This window comes from Mobula birostris, chromosome 6 (assembly GCF_030028105.1).
Source record: "Mobula birostris isolate sMobBir1 chromosome 6, sMobBir1.hap1, whole genome shotgun sequence".
NCBI classification, from domain to species: domain Eukaryota; kingdom Metazoa; phylum Chordata; class Chondrichthyes; order Myliobatiformes; family Myliobatidae; genus Mobula; species Mobula birostris.
In genome coordinates, this window is record NC_092375.1 from 96,220,140 (window position 1) to 96,239,486 (window position 19,347).

The following is a 19,347-nucleotide window of genomic DNA, read 5'->3' on the forward strand; positions in this document are numbered from 1 at the left end:
AGAGACAGGAATTTTGTCAGAATGGCCACTGTGCCTTAGCTCAGGAAAATCCAAACCAAAAGCACTTCAAACAGGACTCACTGAAATGTAGGGCACAAACTTGGGGGAAAATGTGTATTTATACTGGCCCTGGTGAAAGGTTGTCACATGACTCACAAGCCAAGCAAAAACATACTAACGATCTTGGATCTGTGCACACTTTCTGTTGACTGCTTTTAGTTTGCACTTTCAATCAATATTTATGATGGAACCCACCCACCTTTACCCACAGTGAAATCACCTGTATCAGACATGTAGAACAGACTTGGACAAAAGTAGGCAGGCCAGACTAAGCTTGGCTTGGCACCACTTTGGAGAGGAGAAGTTGGTGTGGGGTCTTCCAGCAGTGAACTTCCTGTGCTCATTTCACACACTCCTCCATTTTAGCCTGCCCCCAAGTCACAACACAGTTATGATCTCCCACTCCGGCACACTGCCTTCAATTCATAATGAGAAGGCTGCTTTACAACTTTACAACTGCATTCAGTTCTAGTCATCCCATCTCAGGAAGGATGTGGTTTACCAGGATGCTGCCTGGATTAGAGGTGTGTGCTACAAGGAGTAGTTGGACAAACTTCAAGTTTGGCCAGGTGGATTCAGAATTGGCTTGCCTGCAGAAGGCAGAGGGTCGTGATGGAGGGAGTACATTCAGATTGGAGGATTGTGACTGGTGGTGTCCCACAAGGATCTGTTCTGGGACCTGTACTTTTCGTGATTTTTATTAATGACCTGGCTGTAGGGGTAGAAGGGTGGGTTGGCAAGTTTGCAGACGACACAAAGGTTGGTGATGTTGTAGATAGTGTAGAGGATTGTCAAAGATTGCAGAGAGACATTGATAGGATGCAGAAGTGGGCTGAGAAGTGGCAGATGGAGTTCAACCCGCAGAAGTGTGAGGTGGTACACTTTGAAAGGACAAACTCCAAAGCAGAGTACAAAGTAAATGGCAGGATACTTGGTAGTGTGGAGGAGCAGAGGGATCTCGGGGTACATGTCCACAGATCCCTGAAAGTTGCCTCACAGGTGGATAGGGTAGTTAAGAAAGCTTATGGGGTGTTAGCTTTCATAAGTCGAGGGATAGAGTTTAAGAGTCGCGATGTAATGATGCAGCTCTATAAAACTCTGGTTAGGCCACACTTGGAGTACTGTGTCCAGTTCTGGTCACCTCACTATAGGAAGGATGTGGAAGCATTGGAAAGGGTACAGAGGAGATTTACCAGGATGCTGCCTGGTTTAGAGAGTATGCATTATGATCAGAGATTAAGGGAGCTAGGGCTTTACTCTTTGGAGAGAAGGAGGATGAGAGGAGACATGATAGAGGTATACAAGATATTAAGAGGAATAGATAGAGTGGACAGCCAGCGCCTCTTCCCCAGGGCACCACTGCTCGATACAAGAGGACATGGCTTTAAGGTAAGGGGTGGGAAGTTCAAGGGGGATATTAGAGGAAGGTTTTTTACTCAGAGAGTGGTTGGTGTGTGGAATGCACTGCCTGAGTGAGTGGTGGAGGCAGATACACTCGTGAAATTTAAGAGACTACTAGACAGGTATATGAAGGAATTTAAGGTGGGAGGTTATGTGGGAGGTGGGGTTTAAGGGTTGGCACAACATTGTGGCCTGTACCGTTCTGTACTATTCTATGTTCTTAGAACAGTCCAGCATAGAAACAGGCTCATTGGCTCACGATGCCTGAACAAGATCTCTTCTGCCTACCGATGATCGATATCCCTTCATTCCCTGCGTTTCACTTGTTTCTCTGATCTTGCACACTACTTTCATATTTGCTCTGAGTGCTATTACACCACCATCCTGGCAGCCCTTCTGAGGCACCCACCATTCTCTGCATTAAAAAAAACTTTCCCTGTACATCTCCTTTAAACTTACCCACTTCTCACCTTAAATACATTCTCTCTAGCATTTTACATTTCTACTTTGGGAAAAGATTCTGAATATCTACCCTATGTAGGCTTCATAATTTTATAAACTTCTTTCAGGTTTGCCCTCAGCCTCCAGCACTCCAGAGAAAGTTTGCCCAATCTGTCTTTGTGTCTCATACCCTTCAATCCAGGCAGCACCCTAGAAAACCTCTCTACTCCTTTTCCAAAGCCTCCACTTCCTTTCTAAAATGGGATGACCGGAACCACACCTGAAACTCCAAGTGCGACCTAGCAAAGGTTTAATACAGCTTCCTGACTCTTATATTCAATGCCTCAACCTACGAAGGCAAGAATGCCATGTGCCTTCTTTACCACACTATCTACTTTACAAACTTTGTGGACGAATTATGAATAAACCTTGGGACAGGCACAATTACAAGAGTTGCATTGCACTTCAGATCAACAAGGGGATTATTCACATGATTTTATTCTATCCCGCCCCTCCTTTCCACTCCATCTCTGTGGAAAGACTCTCCCTGGCCACCATAGCACTCACCTCCCTGGTGACAATGCTCTTCTGGTACTCAGACACCTCACTCAGCAGCTGGTTGGAGAGGATTTCCTTCTCCTCCTCAAGTCTACTCTCCTGCTCCAGCTGCTGGAGTTCCAGGTCATCGTATCGTTTCACATCAGCATCCATCTGTTCGCCGTCCTGTGGGTACACAAGCTCGTCAGGCGTCAGCACCACTCCATCGTTTCCCCTGCCAAGCCAGCGTTCACACATCACGCGGGAGTGCAGGAGGAGCTGATTCACCTCCATGCCAGCCTTCATGCATCACACGGGAGTGCAGGAGGAGCTGACTCCCAACCACATACAGTACACGCAGGCCGTCTCACAACTCAGAACAAAATCAAGCACAGAGAGGTCACAGTGCAATGAAAAGCTTGCTTCCAGCTGCGCCACAGGCATATAGGTTTAGACAAAACACAGAATATAATCTGTAGAACATAATACTATTTGATAAAATTATATTAGGCAGTGAAAGATGAAAGAATAAAAGATGATGCAAGAACAAGACATTAACTTAACAAGTAGGAAGGGTTTGAAACAAGCTCATAGCTGTTCAAGAGGTGGTCTGCAGTGTTCCATTGCTGAAGTAGGGGAGGGTCATACAGATTGGTTCATGACGCTGATGTTTGTTGGATAGCAGCAACCCTTGAACCTGGAGGTGTGGAGCAGTTCAAACTGCAAAGGCTCCTGCGTGACGGTAGCAGCAAGAAGGGAGCATGACCCAGTGGGGATCCTTGCTGGTAGATGGCAGGGCTTCCTGTAATGCTGGTGTACACGGGTTTTTTTGTATGTTAAATTTACAATGGCTTCTTTGTTATGTTATACTTGAGAATGCTTCTTTGTTACGTGAAACCCTGAGAAAGTCTCTAGCTGGACATTTGCTTGGGTTAATACAAACAGCAGGGTGCTATCAGCCAATGGGTGGTCATGTATCGTTTTTTTCGGGTGATAATGCTGTCTCATATGAGTGGGAATGGGGGTTTTTGGCAAGGAGGCGGGAGAGAGAGACAGAGGATGGACCAGGTGCTGTGAGTCTGCTAACAGGGTCGGACCCCGAGGAGGGCGCTCGGCAAGGAGAGGAGACAGAGACGGACTCGTGTGGAGCGTCTGCACGACCACCGTTGTCGGTCCCAGGTGGCTGGTCGAGGTGGTCCGAGGGGTCGCAGGGTGAAGAAGAAGGGTCCTGAGCTCCAATTGTATGTGCATGAAGAGATTGAACTTTGATAAGTGTGGCGCCTTTTATTTTCCTCTTATATTTTATTCTCTTTTAATTATATAGTTCCAGTAATATATATAAACTGTAAATCATTTAATTGTATCTGGTGTATTGTCTGTTATTTGGTGGGGTGGGGTACCTCACACAGCATCCACACAAACTAATTACCCAGTTTGGCGGGGCCGAGGGCTGTTTCCCTAGACGACAGCGAGCTGAGCGACCCTGAGGCTGGCCGGGGGGCTACAGTGGGGAAGCTTATGCCCATGACAGACCAACTTCTGCAGCCCCTTGTGTTTCTGTGCATTGGAATTGTCAAACCAGGCCATGATGAAACCAGTCAGAATACTTTCAGTAGTGCATCTACAGAAGTTTGTTAGAGTGTTAGTGACATGCCAAATCTCTTGGAGCTTCTTAGAAAGCAGAGGAGCTGCTGTGCCTTCATTGTGATTGCACCCATGAGGACTGGTGGAGGGACAAACACCAGGCTTGTTTCCAGCGAGGCTGTGGTACTCAGTCTGTGAACACGGAATCCCTTACTGTCTCTGAAGCGGCGAAGCGGCAAACCTAACGTTGACATCTCCCAAGTGACTGACAGGACCAAGGAATTTTAGATACCTGGCAAACACACGATTTGCTGGAAATGTGCCGCCAAATACTGGGAAGGATAGAGCCTGCAATTTTGCAGATTTCAATGCTGGAGGATTTGGATCTGAAGGAAATTCTCATATGATGAAGGTGGGTTTCAGCCCAATCTTTTGTAGATTTTCACTCCAAGCCAGCTACATGAAAGCTCGTGTTTATTTTCAACCTCCACATTTATTTTTTCAGCTGTTCCCACGGATGTGGAACTCTGAACTGCAACGTCCGGCTAGGGAATGTTTTTAGAATTCCAGTGAGAGTGGCAGTAGGGGCAGCTGTGAGAGACCTGACATGTTATACTTGGAAACATTGCTCAGGGTCAAATGATTTACCTCATTAATTTCATCTCAGATTCACAAGGAGACTGAAACAAGGGTCCAATGCCAAATGGAGTGCCGTCGAAAATGAATGGAAGATAACTACTTATGATATTCTTTTTTTTTATTTGGATAAGGAATTCACAAATATCATGTACTTTTTTCACACATATAACCTTTTCCATTTTTTTATATGTATAAAACTACAATTATTTATACATTCTTAAGTACACATTAAGATGATATGATATTCTTGCTTAATAATAATGTTCAGCTATTCTGTGCTTTAAATCCATTTCTTTTGGGGTTGTAGTTAGGGGCAGTATTTAAGTTCATCCAGGTTACAGGGTGGAGGAAGCAACCTGAGGGCACATGGGAGGTGAGAGGGAGGGAGAGGAGAGAAGAGAAATACAGCAATGAATTTTTCCAAAGCTGGCTCGCACCTCTTGGCAACGTGATCTCAGCAGTCCCAGTAGGCCAGCACCCGAGCAGTACTGAGACTCCCATTACACACTCTTCCTACCGAGGCTCACACCTCCCATTACACGCTCTTCCTCCTTCCGAGGCTCACACCTCCCATTACACACTCTTCCTCTCATTGAGGCTCACACCCTCCATTACACACTCTTCCGACCGAGGATCACACTTCCCATCACACACTCTTCCTACCAAGGGTCACACCTCCCATTACGCACTCTTCCTACCAAGGCTCACACCTCCCATTATGCACTCTTCCTACTGAGGTTCACACCTCCCATTACACACTCTTCCTCCCACCGAGGCTCACACCCCCCATTACACACTCTTCCTCCCACCGAGGCTCACATCTCCCATTACACACTCTTCCTCCCTCCGAGGCTCACACCCATTAAACACCCTTCCTACTGAGGGTCACACCTCCCATTACACACTCTTCCTACCGAGGCTCACACCTCCCATTACACACTCTTCCTCCCTCCGAGGCTCACACCCCCCATTACACACTCTTCCTCCCTCCGAGGCTCACCCCCCCATTACGCACTCTTCCTCCTACCGAGGCTCACACCTCCCATTACACACTCTTCCTACCAAGGGTCACACCCCCCCATTACACATTCTTCCTCCCTCCGAGGCTCACACCCACCATTACGCACTCTTCCTCCTACCGAGGCTCACACCTCCCATTACACACTCTTCCTACCAAGGGTCACACCTCCCATTACACACTCTTCCTACCAAGGGTCACACCCCCGATTACGCACTCTTCCTCCCTCCGAGGCTCACACCTCCCATTACACACTCTTCCTCCCACCGGGGCTCACATCTCCCATTACACACTCTTCCTATCGAGGGTCACACCTCCCATTACACACTCTTCTTCCTACCGAGGCTCACACTACCCATTACACACTCTTCCTCCCACCGAGGCTCACACTACCCATTATACATAAGGGGGTGGAGCTCAGGAGGGATAATGGCGCCTAATGGCGACTCCTTTGTTTGCACCTTTGGAAACAGCTCTATTTCTATCTTTAATATCTTTATTTTTTTCCCTTTTTCAGGGTTCTTTTTAAGACCCTGACCTGGAGTTACACACAGGCTTCAGTTCATTGAGGGAATGGGACCCGTTCTCGGGGTTCCACGACTGGCCGCTATTCGACGTGCCAAGTGTTTGGCCTGAGAATCTCGATCGTGTTCTGAAGCCTAAGATCTCAGGGCTCTGGAGACGGGCGGATTGAGGGTCGGTGTCACGGCAGGAAACTCGTGTGTCGTCGGGGAGGCCGGAAAATCTTTCGTTATGGGCCCGAAGACCCGAGGTCTTTGCGATCTTCAGACACAGAGCTCGAAAAAAGCAACAAAACGGACTTTTAACATCGTAAACCAACGGGTTGTTATTATGTCTCCCACTTGCTGTGAAAATGGGGGACACCTCCTGCTCCCTTGCCTGGGAGAGAGAGAACCTGTGGTTTGTCGAATGTCAGATGAAGTGCGAAGCCTTTAGGGTAACTTTGGTCTGTGTCTTTGCTATTGCTTAGCATATGCTTGGGTCCAGTGATGGTACCGACATGCATTTATTTTTGCTGGTGGGGGGAGGGGGATCGTTGCTCGCTGCCGCTTACACGCGAGGGGGGGAGCTGGGGGGGTACTTTGGGGTTCTGATGTTTAACTGTCGTTCATTCTTTGGGGCACTTCTCTGTTTTCGTGGATGTTTGCAAAGAAAAAGTATCTCAGGATGTATATTGTATTCATTTCTTTGACATTAAATTTGACCTTTGAATACAGGTCTGAAGGTGTTATATTTGAATACATGCAGTATATGGAATAAGACAGATGATCTTGTAGTGCATTTAGAGATTGGCATGTATGATGTTGTGGGCATCACTGAGTCGTGACTGAAAGAAGATCATTGTTGGGAGCTTAAGATCTAAGAATACTCATTGTATAGAAAGGACAGAGGGAGTGGGTGGGGGGCTTTGTTGGTAAAAATGAAATAAACTCCTTAGAAAGAGGTGACATTGGATCGGAAGATGCAGAATTCTTGTGGATAGAGTTAAAAAACTGCAAGAGTAAAAAGGCCCTGATGGAAGTTAGATACAGGCCTCTGAAGAGTGGCCAGGATGTGGGGAATAAACTGCAACGGTGGACAGAAGAGGCATGTAAAAAGGGGCAATGTTACCATAGTCATGGGGGAATTTCAATATGCAGGCAGACTGGGAAAATCAGGTTGGTGCTGGATCCCAAGAGAGGGAATTTGTAGAATGCCTACGAGATGGCTTTTTAAAGCAGCTTGTGGTTGGGCTGGGGAAAATATAATTCAGGATTGGATGCTGTGTAATGAACCAGATTTGATTAGGGAGATTAAGGAAAAGGAACCCTTGGGAAGAATGAGCATAATATGATAGAATTAATCCTGCAATTTGAGAGGGAAAAGCTAAAATCAAACGTGTCGTTACAGTGAAGTAAAGGAAACTACAGAGGCACGAGAGAGGAGCTGGCCACAGCTGACTAGAAGATTGACATGCAGTGATGGTTGGTGATTCTGGGAGTAAAAGAAACTACAGAGGCACGAGAGAGGAGCTGGCCACAGCTGACTGGGAGATTGACATGCAGTGATGGTTGGTGATTCTGGGAGTAAAAGAAACTACAGAGGCACGAGAGAGGAACTGGCCACAGCTGACTGGGAGATTGACATGCAGTGATGGTTGGTGATTCTGGGAGTAAAAGAAACTACAGAGGCACGAGAGAGGAGCTGGCCACAGCTGACTGGGAGATTGACATGCAGTGATGGTTGGTGATTCTGGGAGTAAAGGAAACTACAGAGGCACGAGAGAGAAGCTGGCCACAGCTGACTGGGAGATTGACATGCAGTGATGGTTGGTGATTCTGGGGGGAAATCAGAAGGTGCTAGATAGATACATACAAAAAAAAGTATTCTAAAAGGAGGATGAATCAACTGTGGCTGACAAGGGAAGTCAAAGACAGCATAAAAACAAAAGAGAGGGCATACAATATAGTAAAATTTAGTGGGACACTAGGGGATTGGGAAGTTTTTAAAAACCAACAAAAGATAACTAAAAAACCAATAATGGGAGAAAAGATGAAATATGAAAGTGAGCTAGCCAATAATATAAAAGAAGATATCAAAATATTTTCAGATATGTAAAGAGTGAAAGAGAGGAGAAAGTGGATATCAGACAGCTGGAAAATGACGCTAGAGGGGAAGCAATGGCTGCCAAAGAAATGCCGGATGAACTGAATAAGTATTTTGCATCATTCGCCACTGCGGAAGACAATAGCAGTGTGCCAGAAATTCCCAAGTGTCAGGGGGCAGAAGTGAGCGTAGTTGCTATTACTAAGGAGAACTTTCTTGGGAAGCTGAGGATTTGAAGGTAAATAAGTCACCTGGACCAGATGGATTACACCTCAGGGTTCTGAAAGAGGTGGCTGTAGAAATTGTGGTGGCATTGATAATGACCTTTTAAGAATCCCTAAAATCTGGAATGGTTTCTGAGGACTGGGAAATTGCAAATGTTACTCCATTCATTAAGAAGGGAGGGAAGCAAAAGACATGAAATTATAGGCCAGTGATTGGGCAGGTGTTGGAGTGCATTATTTAGGACGAGATTTCAGAGTACTTGGAAGCACATGATAAAATAGGTTGAAGTCAGCATGTTTTCCTTAAGGGAAGTGATGCCTGACAAATCTTTTGAAATCCTTTGAGGAAATAACAGGCAGGATAGACAAAGGAGAGTCAGTGGATGTTGTGTACTTGGATTTTCAGAAGGTCTTTGATAAGGAACCAGACATGAGGCAGCTGAATAAGAGGCCATGGTATTATATGAAAGACACTAACGTGAGTAGAAGACTGCCTGTCTGGCAGGAGGCAAAGAGTGGGAGTAAAGAGGGGCTTTCTTGGTTGGCTGCTGGTGACCAATAGTGTTGAGCAATGGTTGGTGTCAGGACCAATTCTTTTCATGCTATATGTCAATAATTTAAGTGACAGAATTGATAGCTTTATGGCCAGATTTGTGGATGATATGAAGATTGGTGGAGGGGCAGGTAGTGCTGAGAAAGAGAATCTGGAGGAGAACTTAGACAGATTAGGAAAATGGGCAGATGGGATATGGTGCAGGGAAGTATACAATCGTGGAATAAAGGCAGAGGCTATTTTCTAAATGGGGAGAAAATTCAGAAATCAGAAGTGCAAAGGGAATTGGGAGTTCTTGTGCAGGATTCCCTAATGGTTAATTTTCAGGTTGAATCAGTAGTATGGAAGACAAATGCAATGTAGGCACTCATTTCGAGAGGACTAGAATATAAAAGGAAGGATGTAACATTAAGGCTTTACAAAGCACTGGTCAAAATGTACTTGGAGTACTGTGAGCTGTTTTGGACCCCTTATCTAAGAAAGGATGTGCTAGTATTGGAGAGAGTCCACTGGAGGTTCATGAGAATGATCCTAGGAATGAAAGGCTTAACGTATGAAGGAGGAAGAGGGATCTCATTGAAATCTATCAAGCACTGAAAGGCCCAGATAGAGTGGACATGGAAAGGATGTTTCCTATTGTGGCAGAGTCTAGAACCAGAGGGTGCAGCCTCAGAGTAGAAGGAAGCTCCTTCAGAACGGAGATGAGAAGGAACTTCTTTAGCCAGAGGACCGTGAATCTGTGGAATCCATTGCCATAGATGGCTGTACAGGCCAACTTATTGGGTATATTTACAGCACAGGTTCATAGGTTTTGATTAGTGAAGGTGTCAAAGGTTATGGAGGCTGTGGTAGAACAAAGGACCCCACAGAAAATCCTGGCAATTCTGGACAATGTTTCTCACCCTCTGCATGCCACCTGGGTGAACAGAGCAGTGCTTTCAGTAATAGACTAAGACAACTGCGCTGCTGCAAAGAGCGCCATACAAGGTCATTCTTACCCTCAGCCATTAGGCTCTATAATGAGTCAACCTATAGCCAGGGAAGTGAACTTGTAATCTTTGACTTGTAAATCTTTACATTTGATTCCTAAGGTAACTTATTTTTATTCTTTCGTACTTCTCTTCTAGTATTTGTATATCTGTGCACTTGTAGTGCTACTGTGAAACTATAATTTCCTTTGGGATCAATATGCCTCCACACATCCCACCCACTAGAATTAACACAGTAATTCAAGTTCAACTTCAATCATCAATCGACCATACATGAATAAAGCCAAGAGAAACGGTGTTCCTCTGGAGCCAAAGTGCAAAACACATAACTCAAGCAGCGCACATGGTTTCAATTTCAGAAAAACGTACGGTCACCAAGAATAAAAATAATATAGCCCACTCCCCGAGTGGCATGACTGTAAGTTGTCCTGGTCCAGCTTGTTCTTCCACTGAGTGAACATCAGAGGGCAGCACCAAGCAAGCACTGAAGGGCAACACTGCAGAAGGGGCCAACGCCCAGCCCAAGAATTGGGTCTTGCAATCACAATAAAAACATCCAAGACGATCATCCACACTGCACACAGTCCATCGGTACACAAGTCCAGGTGACAACACAACAATGGTACACAACAAGTCCTGCTCCACTGGTTTTGAGCAATTTACTGATGGGACAGCTCTGCAGTTCTTGTTCTTTCTATCCAGCAGTGACTTGCGATAGTAAAACAAGATGAACAAATACACCTTTGTTTGGACCTGGAGTGGCTGCTACATCTGAGCACGACACCATCTTGCCGGACCAGTACAGCACAAGAGCAGAACCTTCAGCACACGATGTCTGGGCCAAATTGAACTAAATCTTTTCTGCCTGTACATGATCGCATCCGTCCATTCCCTGCACATCCATGTGAATACCCAACAGCCCCTAAAATGCCACTAATCTATCTGCTTCCATCACTACCCCTAGGAGCTCATTCAAGGCACTTGGCAGTCTCTGTACACAGACACGTTTAAAGACTGAGGTCCTTTAACACCTACCGGACGATGCTGAGGATGTTCTACGAGTCTGTGGTGGCCAGTGCTATCATGTTTGCTGTTGTGTGCTGGGGCAGCAGGCTGAGGGTGGCAGACACCAACAGAATCAACAAACTCATTCGTAAGGCGAGTGATGTTGAGGGGATGGAACTGGACTCTCTGACGGTGGTGTCTGAAAAGAGGATGCTGTCTAAGTTGCACAATGGTCAATGTCTCCCATCCACTACATAATGTACTGGTTGGGCACAGGAGTACATTCAGCCAGAGACTCATTCCACTGAGATGCAGCACTGAGCGTCATAGGAAGTCATTCCTGCCTGTGGCCATCAAACTCTACAACTCCTCCCTTGGAGGGTCAGACACTTTGAGCCAATAGGCTGGTCCTGGACTTATTTCATAATTTACTGGCATAATTTACATATTACTATTTAACTATTTATGGTTCTATTACTATTTATTATTTATGGTGCAATTGTAACGAAAACCAATTTCCCCCAGGATCAATAAAGTATGACTATGACTATGACTAAACTTTCCCCCATGTCCTCTGGAACTTGACAATTCTATCCTGGGAACATTATTTGATAAGTATACCTTATCAAAGCCTTTCCTGGTTTCATAAGCTTCTCTCAGGCCTCCCATATTCCACAGAAACCAGACAAGTTTGTCCAAGTTTCCCTTGAAGCTCATGTCCTCTCATCCTGGTAAAGCTCTTCCCCAGCCTCTCCAAAGTCTCTGCAACTTCTTTGCAATGGGGTGACCAGAAAATCAAGCCCATGACCAACCCCACTTCTCACCTATTAAAGCGCCAAGGAAGATCAAAATCATCGAGGCAAGAGTGGAGGCGAGCAGCTGCTCAGCGGTGTGTACCGGCCTCTCATTTGCTGCTCCCAGAGGAAGGTGTCTCTGTGTGATGCACTCTCTCTCTCTCTCCTTGGAGTCTGGGTCTTGGGCAAGATTTAACTGACGCGGTTTGAAGATTGGACTCTAGCTCACGTTCTGATGTGTTTCCGATTTCTGGTCACTCCTTGTTTTTGTTATTATTTTGGGTGATTTTGAATTAATTTGGCCTTCAAACAGCAAACACTGAGCTGAACTGAATATGCCTGGACGCTTGATTTTGTGTTTTATATTCTGTGTTTTTCGACGATCATGTGCGTGATTTGGTTATTTATTGGTGCATGGGGGGGTGGGGGTTGATGTTTTTCTTTGAATGAATGCCCTGGTTTCTTTGTTTCCTGGCACTCTGTAGGAAAGACGAAGCTCACGGTTGTAAACTTTGATAATAACTGTACCTTGAATCTTTCAGTGTAGACTTGGACCCAGGAACATTTTGCACATCAGTTCCATTAAGGATCCTGTTGTTAACTGCATATTTTCCCAAAATACACCACACTTGCCCAGGTTACACTCCATTTGCCATTTCCCTGCCCATATCTCTGTCTGATCTATTTCCTGCTGTGTCCTTCAACAACCCTCCACACTGTTCACAACTTTCTAACTCGTACGTTGTCACCCAAGCCATTTACAGTTCTATCCTGGTCATCAGCGAATACTACATTCTGTGTGCAGTGCACTCATTATAACAGGTACAGCTACAACTAAGGCTCTAGAAATCTTGATCCCTTTCTCTCTGGTCTCAAGTCAATGGGGCTGCCAATTCTGAAATCATTATTGATTGAAGATTAATCAAAATGTGAATTAACCAGCAATACTACATTATAGTTAGTTTTTGCATTCCAAATACCTTTGCTTGTCAGTTATATAAATATTGTGGATGGAAAGAGCTCAAAATCTCTTCAAGGGAACACTAGTATTTGGCCACACACACACAGGCTTGTGCCCACACACGCAACAGGCTCACTAAAGCACACATCCGGGCAAACAGGCATGTATGTACATTGAGTAACACTTCCCAGATGATTGGGAAGGAATAGGTAAAAGTCTTCTATCATCATTATCTGGCCTCGAAGTTTTCAAAGACTATAAATACATCTGAGCCACTCCAGTTGTTACAACAGTCAACTTGCAGGCAGCAACTTGCAACAATGTAATGCTTAGACACAATCCGGTCCTCTACCCAAGTAGAAAAGGCAGCAGCAGGTCTGTACAGCGAAGAAGAGCTTTGGCCAGCAACCACTCTGGACCTTGTGTAGGAGGAAGGGCTTCACATTTTTGGATCTCTGGGTTCTCTTGCAGGAAAGGTGGGACCTATTACTGCACCTGAACTGGAGGGGGACTAAAATCCTAGTGGGAAGCTTCGTTATTGCTACATGGTGGGGTTTAAACTAGAGCTGGAGGGAGGATGAGAACCAGAGACGAAGTTAGAAATCAAAAGGTTGAGCAAGGTGTGACTAGTATCCTGAGGTGCAACATAGAAGGTGGACAAAATCGGAAAGAGTGAATACAGTACAGGACCGAAGGTGTTATGTTTGAATATGGACTAAAGCAGGCGAACTTGCTGTAGGCATCACTGAATCCTGGTTGAAAGATTGTAACTGGGAGCTTAATGTCCAAGGATATACAATGTATCAAAAGGACAGACAGGAAGTGGGGAGTGTTCTGTTGGTAAAAAGTGAAATCAAATCGTATAATCGTATGATTATATGGTATATATGTCTAGCATCTGAAATACATCTTCTGGTAATGTTTGTTCGATGATGAAATTCAATAAAAAAATAAATTACAAAAAAAAAGGAAGAGGTGACATAGGTGTTTTATCATTGTGTATAGAGTTAAGGAACTACAAGGGGTAAAAAGACCCTGATGGGAGGTTTGCAGAGACCCCCAAACAGTAGTAGGGATGTGGTCTACAAATTTCAACGTGAGATAGAAAATGCATGTGAAAAGGGCAATGTTGCAACAGTCATAGGGAACTTCAAAATGAAGGCAGTTTGGGAAAATCAGGCTGGTGCTGGATTCCAGGCAGGGGAATTTCTAGAATCCCTGTAAGATGGAATTTTAGAGCAGCTTGTGGTTGAGTGGTTACGATATGTATCCAGTGGTGCCAGCTTCAGGGCTTTAGACGATCTAACTCTCCGGAGGATGCACAGCTGGCACAACCCTTTATGGATTTAAGACCGTACTGCTAATTGGCAATCATGTTCTGGGCAGCAAGAATTGAGTATTTAAAGAGCACCCGAATGGAGCCTCAGTGCCCAACCAGAAATATTATCTAGCATTTTGTTCTGTGCTCAGTTCTCGATCTAGTTTTATTCCAGCACTTGGCCTGCACCAAAGATATACCCACAATCACAAAGAAGGCACACCAATGCCTTACTTTCTTAGAACGTTAAGAAGGTTTGGCATGTCACAGAACATTCAAAAACACTTCCGGTTTTCCTGGGACACATAATGAGACTTTGATTTCCACACATCACATAACCAACTGCCACCTGCCTCCCCTTTAAAGCCCATTTAATCCTTGTAGCATTGTCCTCCACCATTCTATCACTTCCACAAATTAGTTTATCAATTGCCCAGCACTGACACAAGGTCACAGATAGAGCTCAGAGGTACACAGTGCAGAATCAGACCCTTTGGCCTGACGAGTCTGTGCTGGCCATCAATCACCCATTTACATTCACCTCATTTTGCTTTCCTCATTCCCATCAACTCCCCCCAGGTTCTACCTCTCGGCTGATTACCTGCACGTGACAGGAAACGGGAGCACCCAGAGGAAAGCAAAGAACGTGCAAACTCCACACCAATGGCATTTGACGTCAGGATTGAGCCTAGGTCTTTGGCACAGTGAAACAGTGGCTCTGCCTTCTGCTCCAGTGTCACCCATTTGGGTGAAAGCTCACGATCCAAATGCTCACATCTCCATCTCCCCAGACAGAATCTTCACTGCCAGCCTTCCTACTCCAACTACAACTAACCGCACACTGCATCCCAGTTTCCCCAAAATCATTCCTTTAAGGGAATTTCCTCCACTGCACCCGGATCTTTCAGTATTTAATTTTTAAAATATCGATAGAAATGCTTTTAACTCATTGAGTTAATGGGTAACGCCACAGAAGGCCATGACACATTCAGCTATATCCTAAGTGGTACTTTTATCAGAAAATGTCCACCTATAGAAGAAAACAAAAGCAACTACTTCACAGAACATTTCTTTACAACCATTCCCACCTGTGCCATTTTAGGTGTAAGACTAGCTTCCGCCAGGTCAGTCATCTTTTTGTGTAGTTGTTCAAGCACTTCCTTTTCATATTGAACATGTGACATCTCTGAATCTTGTTCAGCTTCCAATAAAGCTCGTTCCATCTCCATCTGTAAAACGTCACACACAGAAACGTTTATTACAATGGCAGTAGCTGGAAAGTCAAGGGCAGGAAAAAATGAGTGGGCCCCTTAGCCAAGTCTGGCAAAAAGAGACAATGAGCAACTGACGTTCAATATTTACCTTTGTTTTACCATTAAACTACAACCAGCTTCTAACCCTAACTGCTCCAGATTTCCACCTGTCTTTCATCCCTCACATCCTAGTGAAACAAATGGGATTAGTGAAAACATGGATGGTTGACAGTAGAAAAGGCTTTCTGCCTTTTCTACTGTCAACCATCCATGTTTTCACTAATCCCATTTTATTGTCCCCCACATTCCCCTATCAATTCCCCTAAGATTTTACCACTCAACCACACATTTTGCAGTGGTCAATCAAACTACCTACCTACACGTCTTTGGGATGTGGCAGAAAACTGACAGTCCACAGGCAGAATGTGCAAACTCTGCACACGCAGTGCCACATTGAACCTGGGCCTTTGGTGCAGCTTTACCAGTAACGCCACTACTTAGCCCTTGTGGAATCAAAACATACCCACACCAGGACTTCACATTTCTTGTAGATGATTAATTCACTGGACCATGTTAAATATGTTATATGAGGAGTAATGAAGTAGATTAGGCTCCTATTGTCCAGGGTTTACTGGAATAAGTAGTGATCTCAATTTAGACATACAGGAATCAACAGGTAGGATACAGAGGGAGTGCATTGGAAATATGGAATTGTCCATAGATCTTTAGCACATAAGTGAAACCCAATAGCATGAATGGCAGCGATGCTTCACTACCAGATGAACACAGCGCCTTCTATGTCCACTTTGAAAAGGAGAACACAGCTGTGAAGATCCCTGCTGCACCTGATGACCCTGTGATCTCTGTCTCAGAGGCCGATGTTAGGCTGTCTTTAAAGAGAGTGAACCCTCGCAAGGCAGAAGGTCCTGATGGAGTACCTGGTAAGGCTCTGCAAACTTGTGCCAGTCAACTAGCAGGAGTATTCAAGGACATTTTCAACCCCTCACTGCTACATTCCCACTTGCTTCAAAAAGGCAACAATTATACCAGTGCCTAAGAAGAAGAATGTGAGCTGCCTTAATGACTATCACTCAGTAGCACTCATATCAACAGTGATGAAATGATTTGAGAGGTTGGTCATGACTAGACTAAACTCCTGCCTCAGCAAGAACCTGGACACTGTAATTTTCCTATCGCCACAATAGGTCAACAGCAGACACAATCTCAATGGCTCTCCACACGGCTTTAGACCACCTAGACAACACAAACACCTATGTCAGGATGCTGTTCATTGACTATAGCTCAGCATTTAATACCATCATTCCCACAATCCTGACTGAGAAGTTGCAGAACCTGGGCCTTTTGTACCTCCTTCTGCAATTGGATCCTCGACTTCCCAACCGGAAGACCACAGTCTGTGCGGATTGGTGATAACGTATCCTCCTCGCTGACGTCAACACTGGCGTACCTCGGGGTGTGTGCTCAGTCCACTGCTCTACTCTCTGTATACACATGACTGTGTGGTTACGCATAGCTCAAATACCATCTATAAATTTGCTGACGATACAACCGTTGTTGGTAGAATCTCAGGTGGTGACGAGAGGGTGTAGAGGAGTGAGATATGCCGCAGCAACAACCTGGCACTCAATGTCAGTAAGATGAAAGAGCTCATTGTGGACTTAAAGAAGAATAAGACGAAGGAACACATACCAATCCTCATAGAGGGATCAGAAGTGGAGAGAGTGAGCAGTTTCAAGTTCCTGGGTGCCAAGATCTCTGAGGATCTAACCTGGTCCCAACATATTGATATAAAGAAGGCAAGACAGTGGCTATACCTTATTAAGAGTTTGAAAAGATTTGGCATGTCAACAAATATACTCAAAAACTTCTATGGTTGTACCGTGGAGAGCATTCTGACAGGCTGCATCACTGTCTGGTATTTAGGGGCTACTGCACAGGACCGAAAGAAGCTGCAGAAGGTTGTAAATCAAGTCAGCTCCATCTTGGGCACTAGCCTACAAAGTACCCAGGACATCTTTAGGGAGCAGTGTCTCAGAAAGGCAGCGTCCATTATTAAAGACCTCCAGCACTGAGGGCATGCACTTTTCTCACTGTTACCATCAGGTAGGAGGTACAGAAGCCTGAAGGCACACACTCAGCGATTCAGGAATAGCTTCTTCCCCTCTGCCATCCGATTCCTAAATGGACATTGAATCCTTGGACACTACCTCACTTTTTTTAATATACAGTATTTCTGTTTTTTTGCATTTTTTAAAATCTATTCAATATACGTATACCATAATTGATTTATTTATTATTTCATTTATCATTTTTTTCCTATATTATGTATTGCATCGAACTGCTGCTAAGTTAACAAATTTCACCTCCAATGCCAGTGATAAGAAATCTGATTCTGATAAAATGATGTGTAGTATTGGATCGAGCAGAGCTGCTCCTTCAAATGGTCTCAATATGATGCTTGCTGTGTCTCATTTTGTCAAATACAGACATTACTTCATCTCCAGCAGCTAAATCTCTCCAATAACTTTGTCCACGCGGCTACACAGTGTTATAATGGTACCCACCTCAACCACTTCCTCTGACCCTCCGACAGCTCATTCCAGGTACTCACCACCCTCTACGCAAGATCTTGTCAAAGGGTTTACACCCACTGCCATACCTTCATCTATCTCCTTAGTTACATCTTCAAAGAATTCCAAAAGATGAATTTGACATAACCTCCCACATTGATTATTCCTGATCAGGCCTTGACTATCCAAGATCTTGTCTCTCAGAATTCCCTCCAGTAACTTCCTTAAATCTGAAGTCAGGCTCATTGGCCTGTAGTTCCCTGGTCTGTCCTTGCTCCTCCTCCCACCACCCTCCCCCCACAACAAGTCTTCTTAAACGTTGCTGGTGGCTAATGACAAGGTAAATATCTTTACAAGGGCCTCTGCAATTTTTTCCTTGACCTCTTGGAGTGCACTTAGTCAGGTTCTGGGGACTTACCCATCTTAATGTGCTTCAAGGCTGCAAACACCTCCGTCTGCATAATGTGTGCATGTCCCAAGACCTCACACTACTGACCTTCATTTTCTGACACCACAATATTCTCCTTAGTAAAAACCAAGGAGAAAGTGACATTAAAAATCTCAGCCTTCTCCCGTGGCTCCACACATAGCCAGCCCTGACGGTCTTTAAAAAGACCTCATCTCTCCCTAGTCACACTTTTCTGTTAATGTAACTGAAGTACCTCTTGGGATTATCCTAACATTGCCTGCCAAACCTATCACACACTCATCTTTTGCCCTCCAGATTTCCCTCTTAAGCCTAGTCTTACACATGTACATGCATTAAGAGATTTATTTGTACCTGGTTTCTTCCACACAATATATATTTCCTTCTATTTCCTTATCTGAGCTTCAATATCCCTTGGCAACCAGGGTCTTACGCCTAACCTTCACCCTAAAAGGAGGACGCTGCCCTTGAACTATTGATATCACCCTTTGAAAAGCTAACAACTGTACAACTGCCTTGGCTTTGTGCATGGAGATCACATCTCACAAACTTGATGGAGTCGTTTGAGGTGTGAAACAACCACTGCTTTTATGATGCCTTGCTGGTGGTGGATGTTATCTACTTGACATTATTTTTCATTAGTAAGCTTTTTCACAAGGTTTCCCATGGTGGATGTTATCTACTTGACATTATTTTTCATTAGTAAGCTTTTTCACAAGGTTTCCCATGGTAGGCTGATTGAGAAGGTAAAGATGCAAGGGATTCAGGGTAAATTGCAAGTTTGGATTCAGAACTGACTTGCCCATTGAACACAAAGAGTAGGAGTGGCCCGCTAATACTCTGGCTGGAGGTCCTTGCCCAGTGGTGTTCCTCAAGGATTGGTGCTAGAAGCTGTGTTGTTTGTGATATCTATCAATGATTTGAATGAAAATGTAGATGGGTGGA

The 19,347-nt window shown here is 44.7% G+C and overlaps 1 protein-coding gene across 1 annotated transcript in view; it reads right to left on the bottom strand.

The window, feature by feature from the left end:
• The window catches only part of phldb2b (pleckstrin homology-like domain, family B, member 2b), a 324,137-nt gene that overhangs the window by 215,040 nt on the left and 89,750 nt on the right, over positions 1-19,347 (bottom strand). The window contains exons 11-12 of the mRNA XM_072259726.1: positions 15,220-15,360; positions 2,470-2,625 (exon numbers count right to left, since the gene is read on the bottom strand). Coding sequence (XP_072115827.1) covers positions 2,470-2,625; positions 15,220-15,360 — 297 coding nt within the window. The remainder of the gene's footprint in view (positions 1-2,469; positions 2,626-15,219; positions 15,361-19,347) is intronic.